This window comes from Raphanus sativus, chromosome 9, assembly GCF_000801105.2.
Source record: "Raphanus sativus cultivar WK10039 chromosome 9, ASM80110v3, whole genome shotgun sequence".
Classification (NCBI taxonomy): Eukaryota; Viridiplantae; Streptophyta; class Magnoliopsida; order Brassicales; family Brassicaceae; genus Raphanus; species Raphanus sativus.
Genome location: NC_079519.1, coordinates 8476753 through 8496593, shown reverse-complemented (window position 1 = coordinate 8496593; position 19841 = coordinate 8476753). Strand labels below are relative to the sequence as shown.

The following is a 19841-nucleotide window of genomic DNA, read 5'->3' as shown; positions in this document are numbered from 1 at the left end:
CTTTATCTAACATCAAGGTTTGATGATTAGTAATGAAAATAATGTTTAAAATGCTAAAAGAGAATCAATCTATATAATAGACTATGTTGGCTTGTGATTATTGGACAAATTATTGAAATTTTTGTAATGTGCTCTTGCTCATTAGAAGAAAACAAAACAACTAACGGTTAATTAGGGAAGAGGAGAGTAATTCAGATTTACCAGTTACTTGAAATTCAGTTTATCCTTGCACTTACAATAAATTGCACTAGTGCTTTGTTTTTTTCTCCGATGGGCTTTTAGAAGTAACATCATAAGTGATCATCACAAGGGCTAAAGAGCTATACGTAATTTAGTCTTGTTTCAACTTTGAAGGTTTCCATAGCAGCATCTACTGTTAGGGTCTGGTTAAAAACCAGATGGTTAAATTGTTTCACTAATATTGAGATATTTTGAAGGTTATAAAACGGCTATTTATTCTATAGTATTTCACAATTAACAGCACAAAATAATATGTTGCTTTCCCGAGGACATCGACCACAGATTGTGGATGGCTTATCCTCTTGCGCCTAACGATTTTCTTAGTATTTTATTTTACAAATCGTTTACTCGTAACTGAAAATTAAATGCTCACCAAACTTTAAGAAAACTGGGGTATTCAAAGTCAATTTTAAAAAATAAATAGGAATGGGTCAAAAGCAGAGAGTCTTTTCTTCTCTTCTCAACACTGTCTTTCTCTTTACACTTTTGCTTTATTTCCTTTGACCGATAATACTTTCTTTATCCAATTGTGAAAATATAGATAATTTTTATCACCATTATTCATTATCTTATTCTAATTATATATATATATATATATATATATATATATATATATATATATATATATATATATATTATCTTATTCTAATTATATATATATATATATATATATATATCCAATTGTGAAAATATAGATAATTTTTATCACCATTATTCATTATCTTATTCTAATTTTAAACGGTTTAAAATATATATATATATATATATCGCCAACTTATTTATGAACTAGGTGATTCTTCCGTGCTTATGCACGGATATTCATATTTATAAAATAAATATATTGTAATAATTTATTAATAATTTAATTAAATTCAATTTCAATTATTTTATAATTTATATAAATAATATTATATTGTTTAGTTAGACATGTGATTTTGGATATGTAATATATGATTAGTTTGATTATCACTTTAGTATATTAGATAACATCAAATTCTTCGAATTCAACCATGATATTTTGTGTTCTAAATAGATTAAATTTTGAATAATTTTTTATTTTAATTTAGATTGGTTTTTCTCTTATATATAAATATATTTTAGTAATAATATTATATATATTGTTTTGAAAATAAAATAGAAAATAAACTTAAGTGTTGATAGATTCAGAATACATAAATAAATATAATGATAATATTTGAACATATATGTATTACAAAAGAAATAAATTGTAACAATTATTTAAATTCTTTTTATTTATTGGTATGGTATGAAGCATCCCGTAATTTATATGTATAAAAATAAATAAACATTACTATAAACTAATATGTTTTTTTTTATTTTACCATTGATTTTAGCTATAATAAAATTTATTAGTCTAATTACTTATTTTGTGGATATGGTGATATATATTCCTTTGTATTAAAGTATAACTATTTTTATTTTTATTAAGCCAAAATAAAATTAGTTTTATTTATCGCATTAGTTTCAGATTTTCATCATAAATATGTAAATATATTTTGCAATATTTATAGTATTTTTTTATTTTTTTATTTTTTAAAAATATTTTAAAATAAAGCAATGATCAGTAGAAAGTTGCATAAAAAATGACTGATAAAATTTTGTAAACTTCTAAAGGCATATGAATATTTATTATAATTAAAATATTTTGAAAGCTCTAAGTAATTTTACCTTACAATTATAAAAATAAACTTAAAATTATTTTAAATATCCTCAAATATAATAATTCAGATTTTCATATGTACTTTTATTATAGGTATATTGGATTGTACAAATATAAAGGGGGAAAATAAAAAGAGTCTCCGAATCTGACGCATCCAAAATGCATCTCACTGCCTCCTATTGTAACTCTGTCTCATTGCCCAACATAAGTCGTCACCAACATAGACGAAGCTGGTAACGCAGTTTAGAGTCTTTAGACTGGAGATCTTGTAATCTTCCTCTCAAAGTCTGAACCATTTTGTCCCTGCTGCTATGGACCCTAACATGGTCCAGGTTGCAGATATTGATGAAGTCACACCTCCTCCTACTTTATAGGAACTGTTAGAGGCGAGGCCAGGCCAGGCCCGTTACTATATCCCACCTCAAAAACTAGACTAGTAGTCTGGAACTAAGTTTGAGTCTAGGCAATTTTTACTGACGGTTCCAGTGTCTAAATAATTTTTGTTTTGTTTACAGTAATGGTGGTCGATCATCAAGTATAGTGATCATATCTATCTCTAACCACTTTAACAATCTGTCTTTGTGAGATGTTACAGTCATTAAAGCTGAGTTCCAAATTGTTTCTGCGACCAGTCATCTCCAGCTATAATGTCTGAAAATTGGTTTTGACAAATTACTTCTTTTGAGACAATTTGGAGAAGACTAGGAAAAAAAAGTAAATGATATTTGAGCCAGAAGATCGTTACATTTTTGATAAAAAAGGAATATGCTTAAAAACAAAAGATGCTAGAAGAACAATCTGCGGGGAGAAGATGATTTGGTGTTGATAGTTGCAGGAGACTGCCTCTGGTGAGGGATAGACATCCCTTTGTTCTCTTGTTGACCTGCTGATCCCGTTTTGTCGAGTAGTTTAGCTGCTCTTGGATCACTGAGAAGTGTCTTCTGGAAAGACTGTGAGAACCCCGTGGCGATTATCGTTACATGAATCTCTCCAGTGTAACGATCATCCACAACAGCTCCAAATATGATGTTAGCCGATGGGTCTGCCAAACTTGTCACCACCTTCCAAACAAAAAAAAAAAGAAACACCCCAAAAACATGACAAGACTGTGCATTGTGATATGTTACTATTGAAGCTAAGATTCTTGTACCTGAGATACTCGGTTCACTTCCTGCAAGGTAATGTCTTTTCCACCGGTGATGTTGTAGACGACACCAGTAGCTGACTGTATGGATGATCCGATCAATGGAGCCAAAGTGGCTTGCTCAGCTGCTTCTTCTGCTCGGTTCTTGCTTGAAGAAACACCTACTCCAAGCATTGCGGTTCCAGAATCTTTCATAACCGCCTTCACATCCGCAAAGTCAACATTAACCAGTCCAGGTATCTGAAAAAAAAAGAACAATGAGATACTGTTTCCTCAGAATCAAACAAACTTGTTAAAAAGCTATTACATATACAAAGAAAGACTCACGGTAATAATATCTGAGATTCCTTGAACTCCTTGCCGTAAAACATCATCAGCGAGAAGAAAAGCGTCCTGAAGAGGCGTCTGTTCATCAGCAATATCTAGGAGACGATCATTAGGTATCACGATGAGTGTATCAACGTTCTTCTGCAGCTTTTCAATGGCTTCCAGTGCCTACAGAGAGACAAACAGAATTAGACTTTTATAACTCAAAACAAGAAACGGTGACAGAAAAGAAACATTTATTACCTGCAAAGATCTTTTACGACCTTCAAAGCTGAAGGGATAGGTAACAACACCAACGGTCAAATAACCAGCTTCTTTAGATATCTGAGCAACAACAGGAGCAGCACCGGAGCCAGTACCACCACCCATACCAGCAGTAATGAAAACAAGGTCAGATCCTTTGAGTGCATTAGCAATTGCGTCTTTTGATTCTTCAGCAGCTTGTTCTCCTAGAAGCGGGTTCCCACCAGTCCCTGTGTAATTAAAAGAGAGTCAAAGCTCGCATCTTTTTAACATATAACGTCTACTTGACAGAGACTAACCGAGGCCACGTGTTAAAAGCTCTCCGATTTGAAGTGGGTTCTGTGCAGAAGACTGTAAGAGAGCTTGAGAGTCCGTGTTTATCGCATAGAAATCAACACTCTGTCATCATCAAAATGTGAACTTTCAATTTTCAAAATCGAAAGCCAAAAGTGTTGAAGTTTTGAGATTGATTGAAGATTGGTGGGTGTTGTGACCTGTAAGCCGCTGGAAATCATGCGATTGACGGCATTGTTACCACCACCGCCGACACCGATGACTTTAATCCTCGCAGACTCCATCGGAGAGAAGGAGCATCTCAACCGTGTTGGCTTAGACCTTTGTTTTGAGAAGCCGCTGTTGATTCTGGTACTGTTGTGCAGCGAGTGGGGTATCGATTTCGCGAGAAAGGAGGAGGAGATTGGTAGCTCGTTGAGTTGGGCCAACGGACGACTAATCGCCATTTTTTGTTTGTACTTCCTCTCAATTTCAGACGAAAGACAAAAAAAAAAATACAAAGATGGTTCCTTTAGGGTTTTAGTGAAGAAACAAAAAAAAAATAATATCAACAGTGGTAGGAGTGTACTTCTCCTCACAAAGGAAAAGCTAAAGAGATCGAGTGTGGACCCTTTTCGTTTCCAATGACGCCGTTTCATGTCGAAATCGGCAAATTGCAACAAGTTGATATATAAATCTAAAAATTATGTAAAATTACAACATCAAACGCAGTAACTATTTTTTACCTTTTTTCTCTTGGCCTCAGTTTACAACTTAAAATGAAGCTTCTAGTTATGTTTATCAGTATGATCTGAAACATGACCTACAATTTCGGACAAGCTAGTCCACAACAAGTCATTATGCAAAAAACTAGAACCCGTTTCGTCACATTTTCTATTTCTTATATCATCTAAAAACTTACATGTCATGGTTACATATGGTAAAATAATAAAAAAAGTTACATATATAATTAACATAAATTACTTGTCTAGAATTCATTTGATATTAGATGAAAAGTAAGATGGGTTACCGAACAATATAACTTGTCACTTTACCATTTGAAGATATATTTGTAACTGACCTTTAAGTTATTTAACCAATAAAAAGTTGTTCAAACATTTTGTTCAGTATTTATACGTTATCATACAACCTTATTGAGTAAAAAATTGTAACAGTTTTTCTATAAAACATCCCACATATTAGTCTTTTGGTTTTACTATTAAGTGAGAAGAAACCTATTTTATAGGTTTTGGTTTCTTTCTTCTACTCTTTTCTTGAACTCTTTTCTTGAACTCTCTCTATGTCTCTGTAAATGTATGGTGAATGGTTAGGTGAAACTGGCCACAACGAACACTTTAATCAGAATCTGAACTCAGGATCAACGTCCATTGCCCAAGCAAACTTAGCCAGGAGAGACTTGTTAAATATCTGCAATACAAAAAGGGAAAAAGTAAGGACAAAAGTGAATTGCAAGTGTTGTTGCAAAATCTGTGACCATGTTGATATATACCTTCTCAATGGGAACATCATGTCTTTTGCACCATGCAACAGTGATCCTAGGATCCATGTAATTGATCTTAGACGTGCCTAATGCTACAGTTTTCATATCTTCCTTGGTCTGCATATCCCTTTCCATCTTCTCGATCTTGGCATTCGTTTGCATTATCTTCTTCTCCAAACTGTTCACAGGGAAGTTTATTTAAAGGTTATGTTTACGCGATATATAAGTAAACAGCTTTTGCGTGCAACACAAGGTTAGAGTATTACGCTTCTGGTGTCAAATTCCTCTTTCTCTTTCCATCAGAGCCCATTAATGGTGTTCTTCCTTTCTTAGCCCTGTCGAGATCGATATCCAGCTCTTTTATTTGCTCCTGTGCATAGTAATAATACAAAGATAAAAGAGATTGAGAAAGTTGAAACAGTTTTGATCGTAAGCTGTTGTTGGATTTGCTTATATGTTTATCTTACCCTTAGTTCTTCTATTTTCAAAGCCAGCTTCTCCACTTGTGCTCCGTGAGATTTTGAGACTGTACGTTGATGGTTACAAATGATGGCGACCTAAGGATATATCCAAACAATTCAGATGCTAACAATCTCTTTAATTATCAATAACAACAGCGGAGAAGATTGGTTTATCGTCATTACCTCCTTGTTTGCTTGCTGATAAACCACAATTTTTTCAGGAACATCTCCATCTCTCGTTTCTTTACTCAACTGTCACAACATCCAATCGAAAATAGAATAAAGGAAAAGAAAAATTAAACTCCAGAGAACGGAAAAGAAAAATATATATCATTAGGAAGTGATAGATTAATGTTCTCAAACATAATAAGTACTACTAAGATTGACTAAACATACTTGCTCTGAAAGGGTGCAAAGAGATTGACAACATACCATATCATCCAATGTGATGGATGCATTATATGTACGGAATACTTTGGCTGTGAGAGCAGGCATAAGTTCCTTAAGATGAGCATTCAGTTTTGAAGTATCTAGCTCGTCAAAGAGATCGTCAGTTTTCGATTTTCCTGGATAGAAGCCAAAAGCCCTTAAGTCATTTATTAAATTTCCAAAGGTCAAGTATGAGATTAGATAACCAATTAGTAGTTAAACTAACCCGCTTGGAACTGCCCAATAGCCTTATAAACAAGAGGCTCAACTTCAACTGTGTTTACATACTGAATCGAGTCTTTACCAAGGAAGTCAAACTGAAAATGCCAAAGCGGATACCATGAGTAACTATAATTTGCAACCAAAAAACCCTTCGACATAGATACATTCTGCAATCTGCAGCCAATTCTGTTCACGTTGAGATCAAATATACCTTTAACTTATTTGGAGGAATGCAATCCACGTTTCCTACTTTCAATGTACAGCAACCGACAGTATCTGCCTCATCATCGTCCTATATGAACCAAGAAAACAAATGTGAGAAAGTTGCTTGGAAGCATAAAAACAAGTTTATGAATAAGAAGCAGGTTTTGTAGAGTACAAAAATGATACTGATCAAGAAAAGGATCCCTTTCACTGAAGAAGTATCTATGTTAAATTACCTTCTCATTTCCAGCCCTAAGGGCTAGCTTATCGATGAGATATGTAGCAACCGCTATTTGCCGCTTTGTTACATCCTTGTTACTAAAATCTTTGGTGTATGCTGCTCTAATATGCCCTATACGGTCCTGCAACCAAAATGATAGGTTGCTGACTAGAAGAAAGAAAGTATGATGGTTTATGACAAAGCTTTAGCGGAATGAAAAGCTCAGTACCTTAAGCTTCCTCGCTTTCTCATACTTCTCCTTGTCGCTCAGCCCCTTTAACGCACTGCTAGCTGCCAAGAATACATACTTGAACTCTTTTGGATTGATAGGATCATTCCAGAAAGCAAGCCACGTGACAGTATTGTCATGCTTAACTTCTTTCCATCTGAAAAGAAACAGTACTCACGAAATCACGTTACTGGAAAAAAAAAACAAATGTGTCTTTTCAAAAGGGAAAGACATAAAGAAAAAGACCTTTCACCAGGGATAGGACATTCTGGAACAGGTGCCTCTTTACCGATGTTGATTGTAATATCACAAGGACGAATCCGCTTTTTCAGTTTCCCCATCTAAGACGTAACAATGTAGAACATAAAATTACTAAAATGAGAAATAACTATGGAAGTTGGGAGGAACCAGGTAATAAATGTTATGTGGACTAGAGAGCCTGAGAACAGAATAAATATAGCTCAAGGATAATGTAAGACCAAATTCAATAAAACATACCTTAGGATGTTCTCCCCGGCCTCTAAACAAGCCAGGGGGTTCAACTCTGAAATTTCCAACCTGAAATTGTTTCAAATTTATGGTCGGTAAAAATTCCAGAAAGCTAAAAATAGATTCTATCAACAAAATGAAAACCACCTTCTCTCTGACGCCATCAAGAACAGCCCACATGTACTTCTCTTCTTGCGCTAACTTCTCCTCTTTCAAAATCCTTTTCTCCTGCACATCATTAACATTACAATATTGTCAACAGCAGCACATCAGCAATTCAGCATATAAATAGCTCATTAGTAAATGAGCTGTTTATATTATGAGAAAGCGATTATTTACTTCTGCACTCATTTGTTTCTTTATCTCCTTCTCCTGCATATACCATTCATATATGGGACTGAAATCACAATCATCAAGATTTTTAATCACATGGTTCTTTCCAAGTATCTTCCGCCAATCATTCCAGAAGTTATCTCTGAACATCTGTTTATTGTAGTATTCGGTTTCTCTCATCACCGCAAACATAGTGGCAACCTGCAGACAGAAATGATTACTGAAGAAAGTAAGCAAAGAAAGAATCTATCATGGAACAGAGAAAAAAAAAAGATAGAGAAAACAGGACCTCTTCTTGTTCAGGAGTCAAGTCAACAGGCTTTCCCTGATACAATATCTTAACACCGTGACGTTTATATGGAGGTGGAAAAATAACACCATTGTGCTCTAGTGTTTTCCATTTCTTTTGCCCATCTCCGGAAGGTAAAGATCTCGACGACTTTGAATACTTAGAATCTTTCACCCATTTGTTGGGCTTCTTAGCTATTGTTCTGGATGACGAAGCTATCATACTAGCATTTGGCTTCGCGGACGATGCTTTCTTATTCGAGCTCATCCTCGAGGCAATAGGGACATGATCATCACCATCTGAGTTATCTTCTACTTGGTTAACTCTCAGTGGCTTAGAGTCCTCCAGATTATTTCCTTTCCTATCTGGCGTAGTAGCTGTACTACGCGAGCCTTGCTCAATTTTCACAGGTCTAGCTGGCTCTGATGGCTTAGGCCTTTTAACAGAAGATTGATTCGAAGAGTTTCCCTTCTCAAGAGGTCTCTTCGCAGGTCCCTGAGAACTATTCCCTTCAATCTTAGGCTTTAAACCATTCCGATTGATATGGTTAACCAAGGGCCTCTTTTGGTCACTATGAATAGGCTTGCTACTTGATGCACCCACGTTGGTCTTTGTCTGAACTTTCTCATCAGAATCTCTGTTTCTACTGTTATTATCATTCACTCCCTGAGGCCTCACATTGCTCTTCTGTACTGGCAGCTGCGAGCTACCACGCCCGGAAGAGCTCCCTTGTTTGGTATCCCCTTTAAGCCTGGCACTCAAAGGCTTATCATCCTCAGAATCATCCTCATCATCACTTTTGGACACAGATGGAGCCTTTCCCAAACCGTTCCTCTCCTTAGAGGCAACGGATCTTCTATCCTCCCCTACTGGCGGGGACTTCACAGAAGAAGATGACGGTTTCATCAGTGAACTTCTTCCGGAAGAAGCTGATCTATTGGGGCTTGTTAAAGGAGACCTTGATGATGGTGGTGGGGACTTGGTGGAACCGATAGAAGAACTTCTCTGAGCGTTATTGTTAGGCCTTGGACGATTAGAGGAAGATGATGTATTATTATTATTGTTACTGTTACTGCTTCTCTTGAAAACCAAAGGCATTTCATCTTCATCATCATCGTCGTACCCGTCATGACCATTTGGCACCACAGGTTTCACAAACGCCTCAGTGGCCATAATACCCGAAAAAGGCAAGTTACTCCCAATCAACTCTGTTCATCAAACAAATGAAAAAGGAAAGATATTTTAATTTTTCTAAAATTGCAACACCAATTAATTAATACGGGATAGTTTCGAAGTTGTTGAGGTTCGGTCCGAAACAAAAGCTTTGTCCGGACAAGATTTAGACAGAAAACACATTTCAATTGGTCAGATCAAAAGAGAAGGGAACATGCAACATCTTAATACAATCGAATCAGGTCAGAAATACACAATTTTAATACGTCTATGGATTGGTTACGAGGAAATAATGATCAGAAATCCCCAAAAAAATAAAACTATGAACCCTAATTTTGAAATTAAACAAGAATTTGTGAAAATTGAGCTCAATTGAAAATCAAAATCTGGATAATAGATAATCAAATTGACGCAACTACCTTCGGCCACGAAGAAATCGGAGATGAAGATGAATTGAATCTCAGGGGAAACACTCCTCACGGATTTCTTACCTGCCTTGATGTTCTGTCCTTTTTGTATTGTAGAGGCTAAGTTATCGAGACACTCCGTGTGGCTCAGCGAGTCTTGATGCGACGCCGTATTGAGGGAGTGGAGATTACTTTCCTCGCTATCTTTATTTGGGTTAGGTGAATGAAGGCCCATTTTGGGAAGAATAGATAAACTGCCTTTAAACCGAAAAGAAAGAAAGGAAAAAAAGCAAAAGAAGACATGTTCCAACTGTCCGTTTCAGGCAGGGAAATCGGCCAATTCATACGTCAACAGAGGCTTGCGGTCCCGATCAGTACATACACTGATGACCTGTGCTAAAACATGCATCAATTGAGATTTATTTTAAATTTCATACACAAACTAATAAAAATAGACTAAATCATACATTGACCGTTTTTTTGTTAGTCAAACGTTTATAGATGATGACATGTCATTAACGGAATCTGATGTGTCGCTGAGCTGTCTGTTTACGATTTTAAAAAAATTATTATTAAAAAACATTTATCTCAAATCTGTTGCAGGGGTGATTCGAACCCGGCCTGACACAGATATCACACTGACCCTAAACCACTGTGACAAACTGATTCATTGTTTGTAATCTTTGTGGTTTAATATATATCTCTAGATATCTGATTCTGATATTTCTTCTTGTTTCTTTCTTCTCCAATTTGTATCTACATTATCTATTAATTATATAAGATTGCTAAAAAAGATAATAAATATGAAGATAGTAATAAGAAATTAATTTAATTCTAAATTTATATTTACTTTTAATAATAACAAAGTCTGTTTAAAAAATCTAGAAAAATCTTACTAAAATTTTAAATATGTTTTAAATTAATTAATTTATTAATTTAGTAACTAATAATATAATATATTATTATAAATTAATTTAAAACTTTTATCATAAAACAAAAAATTAAAATACTATGCTATTTTATAAATTTTCAAGTATAGTATATATTTTATCAAAATAGAAATAATATATAAATTAAATATGAAAATGTATTTAAATTTGTAATAGCCTTAACAACATCTTGCATAAACTTTTATTGCTAAAACTAGTGATTGGGTGAGTTTATACAAGATGTTTTAGGGCTATTAATCTTTAAATTAATTAAAAATAATATGTTATATTACTAATTATAAAATTAATCAGAGAGTTAATTTTAAAAAATCTACCAACATTTTGTTAGATGTTTCTTAATAGATTTGGTTATAATTAAAAGTAAATTTAAATTTACAGTTAAATTGATTTATTATTAATATCTTCATATTTTTGTTAAATTATTTTAGAAATATTATAAAATTAATAGATAATGTAAATAATCAAATATTTATAATTGTTGATATGAATTCACTATGATTTTTTATGGTAGACAAAAATTGGAGAAGATGGAAACAAGAAAAAATATCAGAATCGAATGTCTATCAGAGATATATATTAAACCACAGAGAAAATAAACAGTGGATCGGTTTGTCACAGTGGTTTAGGATCGGTATATATATACAGGCCAACCTGGGTTCGACCCCCCTCCACCACAGATTTGATATAATTTTTTTTTAATAATTATTATTTTAAATTGTAAATAGACAGCTCAGCGACACATCAGATTCCGTTAGTGACATGTCATCATGTATAAACGTTTGACTAACAGAAAAACGGTCAATCTTTGATTTAGTGTATTTTTATTAGTTCGTGTATGAAATTTAAAATAAATCTCAATTGATGTATGTTTTAGCACAGGTCATCAGTGTATGTACTGATCGGGACCGCAAGCCTCTGTTGACGTATGAATTGACCGATTTCCCGTTTCAGGCATGTGGTTTTGCACAAAACCAAACATGCTTAACCGAATCGAACGAAGAATTTCGGTTATTAACTCTGAACCGATCAGAATAATTTCAATAGGCTAAGGCAAAAATGAAGGGAAAAAAAATTAATTTAGACTTGATTGATGAATTTATTACTAGATTAGTTCTAACAGTATTCTAATTACTTGTTTTGATACCTGTAATTCCTTTAAATATTTTGTTATGAGAAATGATATTTACAAAATTTCCATTATTATCATTTTAATGAAAAATAAATAAATAAGTAAGATTTTACCATTTAACATATTTATTTTTCTTCACTTTACATAAAGTAACAGACTTATTATCCATTGATTTATTTCTATATTGCTACAAGTTTATTTAATTTCGATAGATTTATTTGATATTTTTTTGTTGACAATTTAAATTTGACAGATTTATTAATAAGTCAATAGATTTTTTTGTAGGTGCAGATTTAATTAAGGTTTGATAAAATTTATTTGTCCTTTTGACAGATTTATTTATTTTTGACAAACTTATTTTGTTCACAGATTTGTTTTTCATTTGCCCATAATTTTATTTAGTTTTGGTAGACTTATGTATTTTAATTTCAGCCAATTTATTTCTTTTAATAGATTTAGTTAACAAAATTCAACAAATTTATTTAATTTTGTCCACATCTATTTTCTTCTTTTATTTTTGAAGACAGACATATAATTTTAACGAGAGAAAACCAAAATGAACTGGTTAAGAAAAATTGTGACATACCATGTAAACCAGATTTATGGGCTGACTGGTTTTTCCGCTACCACCCGCAAACGCAGCTTTTGCGGTTCATAGCGGTTGTTGGCGTTTCGAAACAATCACAGAAAACGCTACAAATCGCTTCAAGCCGCTCCGAACCTCTTAAAATCAAAAGCTGGTTCCAGCTAGGGTTTGCGGTTGCGGGAGGGTAAATTTTTTTAAAAAAAACAGAATAAATAAAAATAATACTAAAAATATCCAATAAAAATTTTCAATTGAAATAATAGAAATTGTAAAATGTATTCATATTATATTTCAATTATATTATAAAAATTCAAAACTAAAATATTTCCTATAAATTTTTAAAATTGAATAATATGATTTTATAAATATAAATTTTATATTTATCATATTATTATGATTTTAATATTTTTTATAATTAAATAAAATGTAAATATTGTTAAATTATTATTTAACAGATGTTGCGTTTGATAGTTTATCAGTCATAAGAGTTCCACAAACGCAATAATTTCTAACAGCTGTACCAGTCGTACAAATCTCTAGAAAACGCTTAAAACCGCAACCATCCGCACCCGCAAACTCCCGCAACCACAACCGCAACCGCTGCGGTTACACCAGTCAGGCCCTTAGTTTAAACCAAACCATAATTTAAATGAGTAAACCAAAATCGTGACTATAACTAAACCAAATTATAATTTAATTGTGTAAACCAAAGTACAACTTAGTTTAGACAACTGAGCCAAACCTTAATCTAAACAAGAGAAATACTTGGGCTCACCCCTATAGTGAACCTTTAGGTTCACCCACCCAATAAGATTTCGTTATTTCATATTTAGTATCTTTTAAAAAAGGAAACAAAATATTGTCAAGTTTTATTATGTTTTTAAAATAAAAAAATAAATAGAAAATAATAGTAGTAGCAAAAAAAAAATTATATTTAAAATACTGTCAACAAAATACTAAACCCTAAACTCTAAATCATAAACCCTAAACCCATGGTAAACCATTGGATAAATCATAAATCTTTTGATTTTTTTAAAAATATACTTTTAACACAATCATCAAAACACTAAACTCTAAACCCTAAATACTAAACCCTAAACCCTTGGATAAACCCTAAACCCTTGGATAAATCCTAAACTTTAAGATTTAGAATTTATCCAAGTGTTTTGGAGTTTAGGATTTACCCAAGGGTTTAGGATTTAGGATTTAGGGTTTAGTGTTGGTTGAAGCTATTAAAAAAATATTTTTTAAACGTGTTTTTGTTTGCAATTATTATTTTTTATATTTATTTTTATTTTTATTTGAAAAATATAATAAAACTTGACAATACTTTGTTTCTTTTTTTAAAATATACTGAATATGAAATAACGAAATCCTATTGGTTGGGTGAACCTAAAGGTTCACTTTAGGGGTGAACCCAAAAATTTCTCTCTAAACAAATCTAATCACATCAAAGCTGTCTTCTTAGAAAAATTCAGGTTTCTTTTCATCAGATTTTTTTTTATTTTTAACAGATAGCGCAACTTACTCTTTTTTATCATCTGTTGTTTCATTAATTTCAAACTAGAACAGCCAAAAGGCATGACACCAATTCTAGAGCCGACGGTTTAGAGATATAACCCCGGAGCCATAAACAGTGAATTACACAGATACAATCCCTTAAACAAAACCACATTAGAAAACATTTAAACTAATATGCAAAGACTACACGAACATAGAAAAGACCAACGACTAAACATCCTAGACGAGACTCAGACCCAACCAAAAAGAGAAATGAAACCAGCCTTTGACATAACACTTCAATACTTTAACCGCACAAGTGCACCATAACATATAATCATATTGTTAAATCTGATACGGTAATATACTCCTTTACTAATGCTTATAAATATATATATATATATATATATATATATATATATATATATTTCTGTGTGTGTACTATTATCTGCGAAGTGGTTTTTTGCAACGAAGTTCTCATGTTAAAAGTTAGAGTGGTTAATATCGTTTATATCTTCAATGAATAAATTATATAAATTAGCTAAAAATATATATATTAAAATCAATTTGGTTATATAAGAGATGAAAATTATTAATAATAATAATAATTATTATCTAAAATCTAAAATATATATTTTAATTAAAAATATACTTCTTATATACAATGTGTTCTTATCCAAAAATATACTTTAACTTTTTATCAAAATATATTTTTGAGATAATAACACAATATATATAAGAATAATATATTTTTCAAATATATATTTAGATTTGGATAATTATTTTTATTATTAATTTTAATCGCTTATATAATCAAATAAATTTTTTCAGCTAATTTATATAATTATTCATTAACCGTATAAAATAAATTAACCACTCTAGCTTTTTTAGTTGAAAGCTTCATGGCGAAAAGTCACTTTTTGAAAAATCTTTGTACACTATATTCATTATTAATAAATAAATCTTAAAAATTTCTCAATATTTTCTTTTCATTCATATAAAAGTAAAACTTTTACTTGAGTAATATTTAATTATGTGTTTTATGTTTTTGAGTTTCTAATTTTTAATTAAAATATAGTTTTCAGATAATAACCCAAAATATATATAAGAATTATCTTTTATTTATATATATATTGTATAATTATTCTTATAATTAAAAATTTAAAATATATATTTAGGATAATAACACAATATATATACAAATAAAGTTTTTTAAAAATTGTAATACTTCAGATTTTTCTTAAAAACCTAAATACAAATTTATTATTATATTTTTTAAAGAACTAATTAACATTCTTGTTTCTTAATTGAACAATCAACAAATGCTACCTAATACAATTCCCCTTAAGATGATACCATACAATATACTTTAGAGCTGTAAATAAAATGTACTCTAAATAAAGAATGTACAGTTACCAATTAAGTAATGTATGGTTGAAATCTTCTAGGTTAAGATGAGATCTGTTTGAACACACTCTCAAAACGATCTTTAACTTTGACCTCATTTCCTGTAAATCCAAACAAGAGACTCTTAGATAGTAAACCGGCAACTTTTTTTTTGTCATCTAGATATCACACGAATTGATGTATTTCCTTACCTTGTTATCAGATAGCCGGCTGATTCTTGTTTTAATTTTATAGAGCAGAAGCGAGTAAATAGTATTAATCATGCACAACTAACAACAAATTAGAGATACATAAATAAGCATATCTGACAATAAATTAATCTGCATATATATGGTGTCTTTAATGACATTCTTTCACGGTTATCTGTAAAATATATCCGCTCTACCAGTATATAAAAAAAAACAGCACTAGATGTAATACAGTTGTTTTTTGTTTGGATATAATTTTACATTCATTCAAAAAAATATCCGCTTTTACAAAACAGCTTAGTAATATTGGTGTGTTTCAATTAGAAAATATTGGAGTTTTAAACTTGACCTAAATACAATTGATCCATATTTGTATTTGAATGTAGGTGAAAAGGTTTAAAACCCCCGAGCACCATCATGTTATTTACAAACATCCTAGGACAAGTTATATATGCAAGATAGATTCACTTTAAATTAACAACACTTATTAATTCTTCCTAGCAAAATACTTATTGGTAACTGAACAGCCTAGTGCATACTTGCAAACTCTAATGGAAAAGGAAAAAAAAAATATATATATATATATATATATATATTAAAAGGATACTTAACAGAATATCAAAGAAAGAGGTCGCAGGCGCGCCGGTTCTCATATCTCTCCTCTCACTCGCATGAGAGGTTATGCCTTATGTTGAAGTTTCAACTAGTGGAGCCTCTACACAACGTCTCAAGCAAGTGAAATTGGTAGAACCATTATGTACGATAGATCATATGCACAAATAGTTGTCTTAGGATACAATCAAAGGATTGATTTTAGAAATAGATATAAGAACATAGTTGAGAGAGAAAACAAAAACAACTTATACATATTCTACCCTCATCCCATGTCTCTTGCTCTCATCTCGTCCACAACGTGTCAAGCGAGAGATAGAGATATGGGATGAGGTAGGATATGTCTGAGGAGACAATCAATTTTAAGGGTAGATAAAAACTTAGTTGAGAATGAACTGCTATATAAAGAGATGAAAGGCTTTGAAATACTTTGACCCCAAAGATAGAAATCAAATTTTAGGGTTGGAAACATTGACCTAGAGATTTCTTATTTCAATTAGAAGATAACTTCCTTTTATTCATTATTCACACAATCTTATGATCTTATCCCTTAAATTGTAGAAAACAAATCGTATCCCTTAAATTAATGTATTTCACTAACTTTCAATAAAATTTTAGGAACTTCACCTATTAAATTAAAATACTGCTATATAACAAGAGTCTGTGTTATAGATGTACATTTGTGGCAAAAAGTTCATAACTCTATAGTATAGATATGCATTTGTTGACAAAAAAAGTTGATGATAATTACAATCATGCATTAATATTCTGTCAAAACAAAATACTCTATTGAATTAAAACATGGTGGTGGATAGAGATGGCAAAGTTAATAATTTAAGTCTCCGTTAGAGAGGAGAGATTATAGAGGGCATTGTCAAATATTGTCTACTAAAATTTTAAACCACTTGTACTTATCATATGATGGCATACATATTACATTGCGAGAGAGAATTCACATGATGTGTGGTAATGATAAGTCTACTTATCTTGGCATATATTACTCATATGCCTCACGATCTAATTCTCCTAACTTAAAATGACTTTTTTATATAATATAGCGGTGGTCTAAACAAAAAATTAGATCATATCTTGAATAAAAGCGTGATTTATTGCCATTTTCTATATCTCAGTGAAACTCAATGTGGAAGAGTGTTTTGTCTTTGTAAGTGAATAGCCACGAAAAAAGTTACACTCTCAATATAAAAAGTTGTTAGTTTTATCTTCCGTAACCATCAGGTTGGGTTCATGTCCTAATAGCAAACGTTGGAACCAGTTCATATCGTCTACCTTAGGAGGGACACCAAATTTGAACAGGATCCACTGCTGATGCCCTTTGATATTTCGGTGTCACATTATTTTATGATATCTGGTTCAAAGAATTATCAGTTTCCTCGGGGCTCTAGCTCAAGACCAATGTCATCCACCGATCATCTGTTACATCCTCATCAATTCCTTAATCAGGTTTTAACTTTGAATAAACTTCATTGACTAATTCAATTCTCTTAACGTTGTTAACATACATTTTCCTGATACTCGGGTCTTAATTCAAAATTGAACATGGAAAAGTAAGATATAAAGGTTGTCAATGCTATTTAAATAGAGACATTATTTAAAACTTGAGTTGACTGTGTACAGTATCTTACTCTATAATACGAGAACAATGTGATATGTGATATGCATTCTGTAGTTTCCCTTTCTTTTTGGCATTCAGTGTCATGAATCTTGAAATAATTTAGATTCTGTAATAAATTGTTGGTTCAACCAATTTAGTGGCTAATTAAGTATATATAGTAGTAGAGGTTGGTATTGAGCCTTTAAAATCTGGTGCCTGAATTATTTTCTCTTTGATCATGGACAATGGTGTGATTGTGGTGAGCATGAGAATATGCACTCTCAATAAGTGGAAGAAAATCTTGAATTATTACTTCATATAAAATATGACATATGATGTTCAGATATCCTTTCGGGTTCGATTCAGATCTGTTCGGGTTTCAGATTTTTAGGATTAAATCAGTCCCATTGTGTATTTATAAATGGGTATTTGTAATTTTTTGGCTGGGGTTCCGTTTAACTTTTGCTAGTTTGGTTTAGGTTTGGATAACCCGTTTAAACTATTTTTAAATATCTAAAATTCATATATACTTTAAATTTTTTAAATATAAAAGTAAAATATTATATAACATATAAATTTTAATACTAAATGCCAAAATACCAAATCTTAACATATAAATTGTTTTTGTATGAATATTTGAATAGAGAATAAATAAATATTTCAAGTATTTTTGGTATTTTGAGTATTGTTTAGCTATTTTAGACATTTACTTTTAGAAGTTTTTTTAATATATCTTATATAGTTTGGATACTTTTTATATATTAAATCTAAAATAATTATATTAAATATATAAATCTATTTTGGATACATTCGGGTATCCAAAATATTTTGGATCAGGTTCGTTTCGGTTTTGGTTTTTTAGATAACAAAATTTTGAATCCATTCGGATATTTAACCAATTTGGTTTCTGACTTGATACTACTTTTTGGATCGGATTCGATTTTCTTGTCAAGCCTACTTGCAAAAAATAACATATATAGTTTCAAATGAAAAATAATAACTAATTTGAATTTTGGTATTAGCACATGTACATTGAGATGATACTAATGGATATCTAGTATTTAAAAAAAAAAAATTTAAAAAATTAGGAAAGAGAGAGAACTGGTTCATCTGACGATAAATAAATAAATAAATATATATATATATATATGTATATATATAGAATTGTTAACTAAACGTTTTTAGTGCAAGCAAGAGAGAGAAATAGAGAGAGAAAAGCTTAGAGAGAGAAAACTCCGGTGAGGTCTTTTCATCCGGCCGACGGTGTGGGCTTCCACAGCCACCGTCGGTCCGGCCCTTATTTTAGCTCTCCCTCTCTTCAGTCAGCGTATTTGTCTTCCTGTTTGTTTCCGGCGTCGCACCATCTGTACGGTGGGCGTTCGGCTTGAGTTACCGGCACCGCATCTTTCTCGCGGTGGGCGTTCGGTTCTGGTTTCCGGCGTGGCTCCTTCCGTTAAAGGGGAACGGCCGGCTCTAGCTTTCGCGCCGTCTTGTCTTGCTGTTGGCGGCGGCGGCTCTATTAGGGTTTGTTCTTTTTTTTGTTTTTTTCATTTTGGTGGCTCTCTGTGTGGGTGGGGTGTTCGCTTCTTGTCAGAATGAGTCTCGGGTTCTGAGTGAAGCTCTCTAAGAAAAGAAGGCTCCGTGGTTGAAGATAATGATTTCGATGGCTTCGGAGTGGATGAGATCTAGAAGGATCTCCGGTGAAGCTCTCTGTGAAAAACTCAGACGAAGCTAAGATGGTTGTAGCTACTGCTTCCGGCGTCTTCCGGAATGATATCAGACGTTCGCCGACGAAATGGAGTTTCCGGCGTGTCTGTCGACGGTGAGGCGTAGCGGTGTTGGTCGGGATGATGAGGTCGTGACGCGTGGCTCTGCGAGGCAGAGGATTGAAACACGTAGCAGACTCTTCTCGATTGTGTCAATGGTGGGTTTTGGGCCTGTAGCGTGTGGGCTAGAGTCCGAAATGTTTGTAAGATCTTTGTGGTCTTAGTT

General features: G+C 32.3%; 2 protein-coding genes across 2 annotated transcripts; both read right to left on the bottom strand.

The window, feature by feature from the left end:
• Window positions 1-2623: 2623 nt before the first annotated feature.
• Window positions 2624-4488, bottom strand: LOC108823752 (cell division protein FtsZ homolog 1, chloroplastic). Its single transcript, XM_018597031.2, has 6 exons — window positions 4130-4488; window positions 3935-4034; window positions 3636-3865; window positions 3393-3560; window positions 3072-3305; window positions 2624-2982 (listed from the first exon to the last, which is right to left on the bottom strand). The coding sequence occupies exons 1-6, from the start codon at window positions 4373-4375 to the stop codon at window positions 2707-2709; spliced, it is 1254 nt and encodes a 417-aa protein (XP_018452533.2). The 5' UTR covers window positions 4376-4488; the 3' UTR covers window positions 2624-2706.
• A 485-nt stretch (window positions 4489-4973) lies between these two features.
• Window positions 4974-10037, bottom strand: LOC108828296 (DNA topoisomerase 1 beta). The gene is made up of 16 exons (XM_018601937.2): window positions 9878-10037; window positions 8286-9493; window positions 8003-8197; window positions 7811-7891; window positions 7673-7732; window positions 7421-7515; window positions 7175-7331; window positions 6962-7087; window positions 6733-6813; window positions 6526-6616; window positions 6303-6436; window positions 6054-6122; window positions 5877-5966; window positions 5676-5779; window positions 5419-5587; window positions 4974-5336 (listed from the first exon to the last, which is right to left on the bottom strand). Exons 2-16 carry the CDS (start codon window positions 9456-9458, stop codon window positions 5268-5270), a joined length of 2694 nt encoding a protein of 897 aa, XP_018457439.2. The 5' UTR covers window positions 9459-9493; window positions 9878-10037; the 3' UTR covers window positions 4974-5267.
• Between the last annotated feature and the right edge of the window lie 9804 nt (window positions 10038-19841).